Source organism: Chiloscyllium plagiosum, unplaced genomic scaffold (assembly GCF_037043375.1).
Source record: "Chiloscyllium plagiosum isolate Xiang-an unplaced genomic scaffold, Cpla_swu_hap1 HiC_scaffold_2, whole genome shotgun sequence".
Classification (NCBI taxonomy): Eukaryota; Metazoa; Chordata; class Chondrichthyes; order Orectolobiformes; family Hemiscylliidae; genus Chiloscyllium; species Chiloscyllium plagiosum.
This window is the reverse complement of record NW_028270140.1, coordinates 120,308,112-120,322,861: the sequence shown is the minus strand read 5'-3', so window position 1 is coordinate 120,322,861 and position 14,750 is coordinate 120,308,112. Positions and strand designations below refer to the sequence as shown.

The following is a 14,750-nucleotide window of genomic DNA, read 5'->3' as shown; positions in this document are numbered from 1 at the left end:
TTAGGAAAATTATGCCATTAAACTGGAAATATTCATCTAATTTTTTTCACAAGGTATAGATAACCCTCAGATATATAATCAAATCAAAGTCCAAATTTTATGTTCCAACTTTTCAAATAAATAATTTATAGTTTGGGAATAAAACAATTTACATCTTCCACAATTTTAAGGAGCAATTGAAGGATGGCAACTTTAAAGAGCATAATTGAAGTTTATCATTGACAACGCCCTAATGGCCAAGACAAAGGAATTCGCTCATGACTGTTTGCCATTACAAGGATGTTGCCAGGGTTGGAGAGTTTGAGCTTTAGGAAGAGGCTGAATAGGCTGGGGCTGTTTTCCCTGGAACGGAGGCTCAAATGCTGGCAAATGGGACTAGATTAATTTACGATATCTGGTTGGCATGGACGAGTTGGACTGAAGGGTCTGTGCTGCATATCTCTATGACTCTATTCACGATGTCCCCAGTGAATCGACAGTATTCAATCGATTTGAAATAATACATGGGCATGAGGGGTCAGAATCCTTCAAACTGATGAAAGAAAACCTTGTAAAACCAAGCTCAGACTGCAATGCTGTCCAACGTGTCAGATTTCAGAGAGAAATTAAACAAACTTTGAGAGCTGCCCAAAAACTGCATAACAATCAATAAAAACTAGATTTGATAAAATGGCCAAAGTTTGGAATTCAGTTGCTGGAGATAAAATATTAGTACTGATTAATATTAATCACTGGTCTCTCTGGAACCATCAAAAGCAAAGTTCATCGGACTTATCAAACAATCATGAATCATTTGGTACTGTGGACAAGGGAGGAAAAAGTCAGCAAGTGAATAATGTTAATATGTTAAGAGATTCTGTGACAGAAAGGGTAGTGAGAAGAGACGGACAGACGGATGGATAAATAACTGGGGGTCCCTTGTTTATGGGCATCCAGCTTACGAACACACATAGTTACAAAAACAATCCCAAACAGAGGTGTAATTTCAAAGATCCAATATATGAACATTTCCCATAATTATTAAACCCTCCTTGACATTGTTTTACACTGTGTTCTGACTAGCATATGAACCAATTTGCTTTCTTAAATGAAGAACCTGTTCACCCGGAGACTGCCTGTGTTTATTGTTTTTTGTCATCCTTCAGAATCAGGATCAATATCAGAATTTGGTGAGCAGTTTTTCAACACTACTCATATACTCATCAATGTGATAAAGACTACCTTGAGCAGCTGCTTGCTATTACTAATAATGGACTGTTTTCTTGGCAGCAATAAAAAGCACTGAAAATTATATTTTTGGTTACAACGGAATAAAAAGTTAACACACCACTGCCAGGTACAAATATAAATTAAGTTCCAGCAACACTTCAGATCACTGTGCTGGTAATGCTAAACCAGATTTGCATTCATTCTGCAACTAAAAGTATACACGCAACAGAACGTGGGCTCAATATGTACCTTGCAAATTGGGAGTACAATGTCTACATAATACCTCTGCTAATTCCTTGAAAACTGTGGTTTAGAAAATGGGTGCTTTACGTAGTTGAATCTAGTTTATTAAATTAGTGCAATTAGCTTATTGAACTCTCCATCCAAATGCAAGATCACAGTTAATTTGCATATTACCAAACACTCATATTTACTACAATACTATCCAATGTATTTATTTCCACTTTTCTTCCTGTAACAATTCCATTTATTTCTTTGTGATAGCATAGCAACTAATCATGCTGCAATGCACATGAAAGCTTCTTAAATGCCCTCCATTTTTCTCTTTCCACTGTACTAGACCATAAGACATAGGAATGGAAATAAAGGCCATTTGGCCCATCGAGTCCACTCCACCATTCAATCATGGCTGACAGGCATTTCAACATCACTTAACTGCACTCTCCCCATATCCCTTAATTCCTTGAGAGAACAAGAATTTATCAATCTCTGCCTTGAAGACATTTAACGTATCGACCTCCACTGCGCTCCGAGGCAATGAATTCCACAGGCCCACCATTCTCTGGCTGAAGAAATGTTTCATTTCCGATCTAAATTGACCCCCTATAATTCTAAGGCTGTGCCCACGGGTCCGAGTATCCCCAGCTGACAAAAACAAATTCCCAGCACCCACCCTTTCTAAGCCATGCATTATCTTGTAAGTTTCTATTAGATCTCCCCTCAACCTTCTAAACTCTAATGAATACAATCCCAGGATCCTCAGCCATTCATCATAGACAGTGCCCTCCATCATGTCAATCATATATCCCGTTGTTCCCCTTTCACTTCCCTACCGTCTCTTTCATAGAGGTTCCACATCCTCGCTTTTAATTCTATTATTTATGATTTCTGGTAATTATGCCCGAGCAGAGCAGGGGTGGCCAGGGGGCCTGAAGCAGAGTGGGGACAGTTATTGAGCTGAGGTGGTCAGCAGCTTGCAAGCCCATTCAGACCATTCTGCAGGCCCTCTACAGAAAGATTGCGATGTTAATATTTTTAATTTTATTTCTTATTTTCCTAACATATACTATGAATAACTGTAAGGTAATGTAACTATTTATTTTTATTTTTCTATTTTGTATCTAAGATTTGTAGCTAGGTAAGATGGTGTACCTAAGATGGTGCCATGTGGGGTGACATTGTAAACTTTTCACTGTACTCCTGTAGGAGACAGTGAGGTCTGCAGATGCTGGAGATCAGAGTTGTGAGTGTGTTGCTGGAAAAGCACAGCAGGTCATGCAGCTTCCGAGGAGCAGGAAAATCAAAGTTTCGGACCAGAGCCCTTGTACTCCTGTACTTGAGTGCACATGACAATAAACCCAATTATATTCTATTCTGTCCTCAGCATCAAACATCAAATGATTTGGATGTGATCACAGGAGGGGGAGTTAGTAAGTTTGCAGATGAATCAAAATTGGTAGTGTAGTGCACAACGAAGAATGTTGCCTCAGAGTACAGCGGGATTTTGATCAGATGAGCCGATGGGCTGAGGAGTGGCAGATGGAGTTTAATTTAGATAAATGCGAGGTGCTGCATTTTGGAAAGGCAAATTAGAGCAGGACTTCATGGTCCTGGGGAGTGTTGCTGAACAAACTCACCTTGGAGTGCAGGTTCATAGTTCCTTGAAAGTGGAGTTACGGGAAGATAGGATAGATGAAGAAGGCATTTGGTATGCTTTCCTTTATTGGACAGAGCATTGAGTATAAGACTTGGGAAATCATATTGTGTCTGTACAGGACATTGTTTAGGCCACGTTTGGAATATTGTGTGCAATTCTGGTCTCCCGCTTATCAGAAGGTTGTTGTGAAAATTGAAAAGATTTACAAGTATGTTGCCAGGGTTAGCGGATTTGAGCTACAGGGAGAGGCTGAATAGGCTGGGGCTGTTTTCCCTGGAGCATCAGAGGCTGATGGAGTGACCTTAGAGGTTTATAAAATCATGACAGGCATGGATAGGATAAATAGACAAAGTCGTTTCCCTACATTGGGTGAGTCTAGAACCAGAGGGCATAGCTTTAGGGTGAGAGGGGAAAAAGTTAAAAGGGACCTAAGAGACAACGTTTTCACACAGAGGGTGGTGCATGTATGGAATGAGCTGCCAGAGGAAGTGGTGGAGGCTGGTACAATGACAACATTTAAAAGGAATCTAGATGGGTATATGAATAGGAAGGGTTTGGAGGGATATGAGTCAAGTGCTGGCAAATGTGACGAGATTAGGTAAGCATATTTGGTCGGCATGGACAAGTTACACTGAAGGGTCTGTTTCTGTGCTGTATATCTCTATGACTCTATGACATCTCATCACTGTCTCTTTCACAGTCAGTTGCCACCATCTCCTCAGGGAGACTTTTGGTTTTTCCTCAACCCTAAAACCTGCTTTCCATCATCCAACACCTTCACAAGAAAGTGTATGAGATACAATATCTGTGGAAAGAGTTCTGATGAAAGGTCATCAACCAGGGATGTTAACTCTGTTTCTTTCTCCATAGATGTCAGATCTGCTGAGTATTTCAAGATTTTCTGCAGTCTATTTTAAACACTAATAAATTTGAAAAGTTGCACATATATACCTGACCTTACACAACTAGTCCAGTTATGACTGTAATTAAGATAAAAGGACGAAGTGTTACCATGTGAATGTTTCCTAACAGCGTGCCCTTTGGATGCTCATGATCTTGTGATCATTGAAAAGTCTTCACAGTGAAACTCATGATTTGATTCATGACACAAGGAGATGACTAATCAAAATTCTAACTTTACTTAACAAAGGGAACTCACTATGATAATTACTGAATTATCTTTTCTAGGAAACACTGCAAAGGATTACAAATTGTTTTAAAATTTTATGCAAGAAAAAATTAAATACGTTTCAGAGAAGTACTGCTCTAAACAAATCCAATACTGCATTAATTTTATACAAAATTTAAATTGAAATTGTTAACTAGCAGATTAGCACAAGAGGCTCAGTGAACTCAGTTGGCTGGTTTGCAAAGCAGAATAACACCATGGTGACATCTTAACCTCATCCTTCACCCAAGATACGGTGACCCTCAGATTAAACTCATCACCAGTCACTTCTCTCTTATGAGAGAGCAACCCTCTGATCACCTGGGAATATGATGAATTAAGTAAAATTAGGACTGCAGATGCTGGAGATTAGAGTTGAGAGTGTGGTGCTGGAAAAGCACAGCAGGTCAGGCAGCATCCGAGGAGCAGGAGAATCGATGTTTCAGGCAAAAGCCCTTCATCAGGAATGAATGAATTAACCCTAGTGATGTTCCAAATTGTACCGTAGAATAGTACGGCCCATTTTATTCAACACAGGTTTTAATCTATTTCCTGCAAGTGATGAAAAGTAGGAATCCAGGTAAGAGAAATAGAAAATAAAAAATGGAATAGATTGCAAGGACACCGAACGAATGAAATTTCCTTAATTTAGAAACAGAATGCTGCAAATAAAAGAAAAATACTGCAGAATATTTCCAGCCCCTTTCAGCTCTGAAGAGTCATATCAGACTTGAAACGTTAATCTTTTATTCCTCTGTGCAGATGATGATAAAAATCACACAACACCAGGTTATAGTCCAACAGGTTTATTTGGAAGCACTAGCTTTTGGAGCGCTGCTCCTTCATAAGGTGGTTGTGGAGTACAAGATCATAAGACACAGAATTTATAGCAAAACTTTACACTGTGATGTAGCTGAAATTATATATTGAAAAAGACCTGGATTGTTTGTTAAGTCTCTCATCTTTTAGAATGAACATGTTGGTTTCAGTTCTTTCATATGTAAATCACAGGACTTTTATAAAAGTTACATTCTCAAGTGAAATTTAACAGTTGTTGTCATGTCGGCCCAAATAATGCATTTAAGGTGTGAGCTGCCCTGTGTGAGACTGTCTGTGCCACAGTGCTCAGACTGATTCTAATCTAAAAAGTGGATTGACAGAATCTTACATGGATTCATGCAGTTTTTGAGCAACATAAAATGTAATTCTCCAAGTACAAATTCACCCCACAAACTTATATATGTGTGTGTGTGTGTGTGTGTCAGGGGGAGGTGGTGAGATTATGAATATCTGTAAGGGAGTGTGTGAATGAGAGTGTAAAGGGCTATAAGGCTGTGAGAGGGTGCATATGTGAGTGTGAAAATGTATGTGTGACCGTATAAGAGAGGGTCTGCGTGAGTGTATGGGGCTGTAGGAGTGTGTGTGTGTCTGTCGGAGTGTGTGTGTGCGTAGGAGTGTCTGTGTGTGTGCATATAGTGCAATGTGGTCACCTGCAGGTCCAAGTTGAGGTTATTACCATGGGTACCGAACTTGGCTATCAGCGTCTGCTCGCCCACTTTTCATTGTTGCCTGTGGCAAAGTCCGCCTTGAAGGATGGTCACCCAAAGGTCCGAGTTCAAATGTCCCCGACCACTGAACTATTCTCCGGCTGGGAGGGAACACTCCTGTCTGTTGATTGTTGTGCGTGATCCATTCATCTGTTGCAGTAGCCTCTGCTTCGTCTCGCCAATGTACCCTGCCTTAGGACATCTTTGCCTGCAGCGTATGAGATAAAGAACTTTGGCTGACTCGCATGAGTACCTGACAAGTATATGATGGGAGATGTCCCCATGCGTAATGGTGGTATCCAAGTCGACATTCTGACATGGCTTGCAGCTTCTACTGCAACAAGGTTGTATGATGTTGTCCTGAAAGCCAGGCAGTTTACTACAAACAATGATCTGTTTGAGGTTTAATGGTTGTTTAAAGGCGAGAAGTGGAAGTGTGGAGAAGATCTTGGCGAGGTGCTTATCCTCATTGATAATGTGTTGCAGGCTTCGAAGAACATGGCATAGTTTTTCTGCTCCTTGGAAAGACTGGACAACAAAGGGTACCCTGTTGGTTGCAGCTCGTATCTGTCTCCTGAGAAGATCATTACAGTTTCTCAGATTTCATTTTACTTTGCTCAAAAACTGCATGAATCCATGTAAGATTCTGTAAATCCGTTTCTGAAATTAGAATCAGTCTGAGCACTGTGGCACAGACAGTCTCACACAGGGCAGCTCACACCTTCAATGCATTATCTGGCTGACATGGCACCAATTGTTAACGTTCACTTGAGAATGTAACTTTTATAAAAGTCCTGCAATTTACATATGAAAGAACTGAAACCAACATGTTCATTCTAAAAGATGAGAGACTTAAACAATCCAGGTCTTTTTTAATATATAATTTTAGTTACTTCACAGTGTAAACATGTGCTATAAATTCTGTGTCTTACGATCTTGTACTCCACAACCACCTGATGAAGAAGCAGCACTCCGAAAGTTAGTGCTTCCAAATAAACCTGTTGGACTATAACCTGGTGTTGTGTGATTTTTAACTTTGTATACCCCATTCCAACACCAGCATCTCCAAATTACGTGTAAATGATGCCAGACTTGCTGAATTTTCCATCACTTTGTTCTTTTTTTCCCTCAGAATGCTGCATCCTTTTTGAAGATTTTTTGAACCAGAGAGTCTAGTCTCCAATACAACATGTTGAAGTGCAAATCAAGCATCATATTACCTAAAAGGGTCAATGCTTTTGTGAACTTTAGAAGGGAAATGGAGATTGGAAATAGGTCAGCATGGAGGGGTCAGCGGTCAGTTTTTGTGGAGATTGTGATAAAGCACATTTGAAGGGAATGAGGACAATAGTTCAGGAAAGAGAACTGCTAAGAGTAATAGCGAATATGCAAGTAAGGAAGAGAAGTTGAATGGGCAATAGTTTAGGGAACAGTCAAGAGCATTGCATTGCATGGTCATGGGAGCATAAAAAGGATATATGGACAGACATTTCATTACACTAGTAATTGCTGAAGCATAGTTGAGGCAGAGACCAGGTTATCTTTGAAGGGAAATATTTGAAGGTGATACTGGGTAATAGATTGAGGCTTGAGGGGCTAAGTGGCTTCCTTCTATACTATACAATTCTATAAACCAAAATTACCAGTGTTGGTTACTTCAATTAACACAACACAAGCATAATTTATTCTGGTGGGGGTGAGCACAGAATTCTCTTTGTAAACTAATGGATAGTGGCATATGAACAAGTCATTCTAAAATATTGAAATTTCCCAAAATTCTTTTAAATACAAGGCATAGGCATAAAGTAAGAGTAACTCATGACTGGAGCTACCATTTTCTATCAAGCATCATATAACAATTTCAGCAATTTTCCTGAAAATATTGTTCCTACGAGCTCAAATTGACATGGTGGAACATATACCATTTACAAGATGCACTGTGACAATTTGCTAAGGCTTTTCAGACCAGACCTTCCAAATCCACAACCTCCATCATCTTGAAGGAGGTAGCACATACATGGGGTTGCCCTCCAAATAACACAACATCCTGACTTAGAATTACATCACCATTTCCTCCCTAAAACATTGGGGCTGACCTCTAACATGTGAACTGCAGCAGTTCAAGAAGGTTGCTCACCACCACTTTCTGAAGGGAAATTAGAGGTGTACAACAAGTATTGACCTACCCAGCAAAGCTCACATCCTCTGAATGAATAAAAATTCAGAGGATGTGGGCCTCTCTGGCAACAATACTTACATTTTGTCTCTCATGCACTATCCATCTGGATGGGACTACAAACATAATTGCATTTTCATCTATTTAATTCAGTTAATCCCAAGAATCTACTCCTGCTCCTATTTCTTATCAACATGCTGCACATTGGAAATGCCCTTATAAATGGCAGTGATAGTTTTCACATGTACACTGATAACACTCAGCTCTTCATCAATGTCATGCCTCCCAATTCCATCAGTCTTGCTACATTATCAGATTGTGCAGAATTCCTTAAAATAAGTGGCAACATAAGTGAAGGCAATATGTTTGGTCCTTGCTCTGAAGACCATTCTAAGACCATTTAAACTAATGCTGTTTGGCAGAGGAACTCCATTAGTCTCACTTTCCCATCCTTTCCCTGCCAAGTTTCTCTCTTCAACGAACCTGCTTTCATCATAATCTCTTACCATGTAAAAATGCTTTTCCTCTGGTCATTTTGTCATTACATTACACTGGTGTCCACATGTTCTTGATCCATAGGCCTATGAGATCTAATGCTGTCTATCTACTCTGTCTTGACCACTCATTGTTGTAAACACCTTCCTCAAATCTCCTTCGATTTGATTTTCACAGGAAACCATTCCCAATCTCTCCAATATAATTAAGTAAGTCAAGTCCCTCAGCCTTGGGACTATTCTGATAAATCACTAACACACCTTCTCTAAAGTCTTATAACAATCCTAAAATACAGTGCCTAGAATTAGACAAATAGTCCAGATGACACTAAACCAGTCTTTTATAACAGCCCATTATAACTTCATTGGTTTTGTACTTTATGCATCTATTTATAAGACATGTGATTCTATTATGCCTCTTAACCACTTTCTAAGCATGTCGTGGCATTTTCAATGTGCATACACACCTGCCAAATTTTTCTATTCCTATATTCTCAATCAAGCTTTCTTGCAATTAAAATGAATTTTACAAGTGTGTTGTTTCATTCCTTCACATTTCAATTACTTATTGGAAACTTTAGAATGCCAGTGAAGATGACCACTCAGGTCATTATACCATTGCATGTTCTTTCAAAGACCTCTTCATTTTGGTCCCACATCCAAACTGTTTACTCATTACCTTTACTTGTAGAGGATAAATTTATTTGGTAAAGTAATCATCGTCCTGGAGGACCACAGGACTGCTCTCTCATTATAAATTCCTATCCCATTGCCTTTTAAAAACTCCAAAAGAATCTAACTCCAACACTTTCAGGTAATGCATTCCAGATATTCACAACCCTTGTTTGAAAACAAAAAACTAATTTTCTCTGTAGTCTTTTTACCAATTATTTTAACCAAGCTCAATGCAAGCTTGAGGAACAACAACTAATTTTCCACTTAGGCACTTTACAGCCTCAAGATATCTACATGGAATTCAGTAACATTATAAACTGACTATATCATGTTCTCAGTTATTTTACATTCTCTCTCATAAGAACATAAAAATTAGGAGCAGACAATTCAGCCCCTCAAGCCTGATTAGCTCTGATTACTGACAAACTTGCCAAACTAAATTAGTTTTAAAAATTTTAAATTAAAAAAACTTTTCCTCTGTTAAGCATATCTTTCTTGTCTATTTCTCTTTCTCAACCAATGAGCAAATTAATAAATTCAATATTGGCAGATTCTGAATCTCTTTGGAAATCTGCATTTATTTTTCCTTGGCCTCTTACCTGGTGTTGCTTCTTCTTTAGATGTTGCTCTGTAATTTGTGCTTTCTGCTGTAACAATTTCTCAATTCGCTGGTTCACCTGTTGCTCTTTCTTGCGTTCATTTTCATAAAACCTTGATCCCTATGATAAAAAATAATCACCATTCAGGATCAATTAGAAATCAAGGGCACTTTAAATTATCTAAATGCAAACAATGCATTACCACTGGCTCCCTACTCCTTAAGACTTGTAATTTTCTCAATTCATAGCAATTAATGTAGTTATACAAGCTGAGATGGGACATTGATATCTAGCATGTAATGATTATCACGAGTGTTTTGCATATAAGGGCCCGTGTACTGAAGTAGTAGTGCCCCTCCCTGACAGTCAGGAGGCCTGAATTCAAGTCCCACATGCTCTAGAGGTGTTTGTTTAACAGGCATTTGAGAAAATATCTAAACTTGAAATGTTGGGCTCTTGTGACACTGCTGTAATATTCCTTTCTTTGGGCCAGGAAGTCTGGGTTCAAGTTCCATTTGCACTACAGGCAAGACTGGATGGATGTTCTGCGGTACACATTGTGTCCATGGAAACGACCCCAGGTTCCAAATTGTTCACTACTTCAATAATCACCGTGTTCTCATGCTAACACTTTTGTCCTGAGCCTGCTGCAATGTCCCAATGAAGCTCAATGCAAGCTTGAGGAACAACAACTAATTTTCCACTTAGGCACTTTACAGCCTCAAGATATCTACATGGAATTCAGTAACATTATAAACTGACTATATCATGTTCTCAGTTATTTTACATTCTCTCTCATAAGAACATAAAAATTAGGAGCAGACAATTCAGCCCCTCAAGCCTGTTCTACTCATTGATCATGACTGATCTCATTCTGCACTCAACTCCACTTTCCTGCCTGCTCTCCATAACCCTTCAATCCATAACTATTTAAAAATCTGTCTATCTCTTCGTTAAAAGGAGTCAATCTCCCTGCATCCACCACAGTCTGGGGTAGTGAATTTCACAGATACATGACCCTTTGAGAGAAGTAATTCCTCCTCGACTCAGTTTTAAATCTGCTACCTGTTATCGTAAGACTACAATATTTTGTTCTAGGTTGTCCCCTATGAGGAAAACTTTTTCCTATGTCCACCATGTCAATCCCTGTAGCATCTTATATATCTCAATTAGATCTCTTCTCATTCTTCTAAACTCCAGAGAGTGGAGGTCTCAACTGCTCAATTTCTTTCATAAGATAAAACCCTTATCTCAAGAATCAACGTCCCTACTCTTCCTCTACATAATGTGGTGTTGGTGTGTTTGTATCTTGTTGACTGTGCACTTAGTGGTAAGGACCAATTCTCTCATTTTAACACCTTTATTTACAGACTTTTCTTACATCACCCTCTTTTTTTCCCCTTTCTCCAGGATTACAATTGCCAATCCTTTCATCTTTTGCACTGGACCTTAATACCATCTGCCCGCTTGCTCCTCCTCTGCCTCCATCTGAAGTCTAAAAAAATCAACACCTTTCAATTCTGAACAGTCATTCAGATTTGAAATATTAACAGTTTCCTGCTGCACAGACGCTGATGCTCCAGCATTCTACATTTGTTTCAGATTCCCACCTTCTGCACTATTTTGCTTTTATGAACTTGACACAGAGAAGCAGAGTGGGAGAATGCAGCGGAATACAGCACATGAATGTATGAGTCAAAAGCAGACGTTGCCACACGGCCTCTCAAGCTTGCTCTGCCATTCAATGAGATCTTGGTTGATCTGATTATTCCACATTCCTGCCCTTTTGTGGAGGAGAGTTCCTAAGACTCAGGACGTTCTGAAAGAAAAATATTCTCCTGTTTCTGTCAAAATAGGTGACCCTTTAGTTTTAAGCAGCAACTCCTAATTCCAGGTTCTCTGACAGGGAAATATCCTTTCCACATCCACCCTGTAAAGGATCCTCAGGATCTTATATGTTTCAATCAAGTTGTCTCCAACTGCTCTAACTCCAGATGACACAAGCACAGCCTATCCAACCTTTCCTCAAATGATAACCTGCCACTTAAAGGTACAAGCCCAGTAACCGTCTCTGAACTGCTTCCAATGCATTTACATTACACAGTATTAATGTCATTACTCCAGTAATTCAGATTCTCAGGCTAACATTCTGGCAACATAGAATCAAAAGCCACCATCGACGTTAGTGAAAGTTGAAATCAATTTTAAAAACTAGAATCAAAAGTTAAGATCTCAGTTATCTGTAAGAATAATAGGGTGGTTATGGTTGGGGATTTTAACTTTCCAAACATAGACTGGGACTGCCATAGTGTTAAGGGTTTAAATGGAGAGGAATTTGTTAAGTGTGTCCAAGAAATTTTTCTGATTCAGTATGTGGATGTACCTACTAGAGAAGCTGCAAAACTTGACCTACACTTGGGAAATAAGGCAGGGCAGGTAACTGAGGTGTCAGTGGGGGAACACTTTGGGGCCAGTGACCATAATTCTATTAGATTTAAAATAGTCTTGAAAAAGGATAGACCAGATCTAAAAGTTGAAGTTCTAAATTGGAGGAAGGCAAGAACTTTCAAAAGCTGATTGGGGGCAGATGTTCGCAGGTAAAGGGATGGCTGGAAAATGGGAAGCCTCCAGAAATGAGATAACGATAGTCCAGAGACAGTACATGCCTGTTAAGGTGAAAGGAAATGCTAGATGACTAAAGAAATTGTGGGTTTGCTTAAGAAAAAGAAGGAAGCATATGTCAGGTGTAGACAGGATAGATCGAGTGAATCCTGAGAAGAGTATAAAGGTAGTAGGAGTATACTTAAGAGAGAAATCAGGAGGGCAAAAAGGGGACATGAGATAGCTTTAGCAAATAGAATTAAGGAGAAGGGTTTTTACAAATACATTAAGGACAAAAGGGTAACTACGGAGAGAATAGGGCCCCACAAAGATCAAAAAGACAGCCAATGTGTGAAGCCGCAGAAGATAGGGGTAGATAGTAGTGCTTACTGCAAAGAACATGGAAGATATAGAATGTAGGGAAATAATGGTGACATCTTAAAAAATTTCCATATTACAGAGGAGGAAGTGCTGGATGTCTTGAAACGCATAAAAGTGAATAAATCCCCAGGACCTTATCAGGTGTAACTCTGTGGGATGCTAGGGAAGTGATTGCTGGGCCCCTTGCTAAGATATTTCTATCATCCATAGTCACAGGTGAGGTGCCGAAAGACTGGAGGTTGGCTAACATAGTGCCATTATTTAAGAAAGATGGTCAGGACAAGCCAGGGAACTATAGTCCGGTGAGCCTGACATCAGTGGTGGGCAAGTTGTTGGAAGGAATCCTGAGGGACAGGATGTACATATATTTCGAAAGGCAAAGACTGATTAGGTATAGTCAACATGGCTGTGTGCATGGGAAACCAAGTCACACAAACTTGATTGAGTCTTTTAAAGTAGTAACAAAGGATTGATGAGGGCAGAGCAGTGGACATGATCTATATGGATTCAGAAAGGCATTCGACAAGGTTCCCCATGGGAGACTGGTTAGCAAGGTTAGATCGCATGGAATACAGGGAGAATTAGACATTTAGATACAGTACTGGCTCAAACGTAGAAGACAGAGGGTGGTGGTGGAGGGTTGTTTTTCAGACTGAAGCCCCGTGACCAGTGGAGTGCCACAAGGATTGGTGCTGGGTCCACTACTTTTCGCCATTTTTATAAAGGATTTGGATGTAAGCATAAGAGGTGCAGTTAGCAGATGACACCAAAATTGGAGGTGCAGTGGACAGTGAAGGAGATTACTTCAGATTACAACGGGATCTTGATCAGATGGGCCAATGGGCTGAGGAGTGGCAGATGGAGTTTAATTTAGATAAATGCAAGGTGCTGCATTTTGGGAAAGCAAATCTTAGCAGGACTTATATACTTAACATAAGGTCCAAGGGAGTGTTGCTGAACTAAGAGACCTTGGAGTTCAGATTCATAGCTCCTTGAAGGTAAAGTTGCAGGTAGATAGGATAGTGAAGAAGGCGTGTGGTATGCTTTCCCTAATTGGTCAGAGTATTGAGTACAGCAGTTGGGAGGTCATGTTGCGGCTGAGTACAGGACATTGGTTAAGCCACTGTTGGGACATTGCATGTAATTCTGGCCTCCTTCCTATCAGAAGGATGTTGTGAAAACTGATAGGGTTCAGAAAAGATTTACAAGGATTTTACCACGGTTGGAGGATTTAAGCTGAAAGGAGAGGCTGAACAGGCTGGGGCTGTTTTCCCTATAGCATTGGACGCTGAGGGGTGACCTTATAGAGGTTTATAAAATCATGAGGGGCATGGATAGGATAAATAGACAAAATCTTTCCCTTGGGTGGGAAAGTCCAGAACTAGAGGGCGTAGGGTTAGGGTGAGAGGGGAAAGATATAAAAGACCTAAGGGGTAACTTTTTCCACACAGAGGATGGTACATGAATGGAATGAGTTGCCAGAGGAAGTGATGGACGCTAGTACAATTGCAACATTTAAAAGGCATCTGGACGGGTAAATGAACAGGAAGGATATGGGCCGGGTACTGGCAGGTGGGACTAGATTGGGTTGGGATATCTGGTTGGCATGGAAGAGTTGGACCGAAGGGTCTGCTCCGTGCTGTACATCTCTATGACTCTAATGATGACTGTGTAGCCACCATTGATTGTCATTAAAAACCTCTCTGTTTCACTAATGTAAGGAAGGAAATCTGCTATCCTTACCTAGTCTGAATTACATGTGAATCCAATGTGTTTGACTCTTAACTGCCCTCTGGACAACAAATGTGTGGGCTTAGCTGGTGATGCCCGCACCCAATACATCAATAAAAAAAGGGAAACCAGTACTTTGCACAGTATTCCAAATGTGGTCTCATCAATGTCCTGAATGACTGATGCAAAATCTCCCTAGTTTTGTGTGCAATTTCACTTTCAATAACATTCTGCTGATAACATTCAATTAGCTTTCCAAATTAGTTGCTGTA

The 14,750-nt window shown here is 39.9% G+C and overlaps 1 protein-coding gene across 1 annotated transcript in view; it reads right to left on the bottom strand.

The window, feature by feature from the left end:
- The window catches only part of polk (polymerase (DNA directed) kappa), a 78,515-nt gene that overhangs the window by 52,061 nt on the left and 11,704 nt on the right, over window positions 1-14,750 (bottom strand). The window contains exon 3 of the mRNA XM_088000339.1: window positions 9,766-9,885. Coding sequence (XP_087856465.1) covers window positions 9,766-9,885 — 120 coding nt within the window. The remainder of the gene's footprint in view (window positions 1-9,765; window positions 9,886-14,750) is intronic.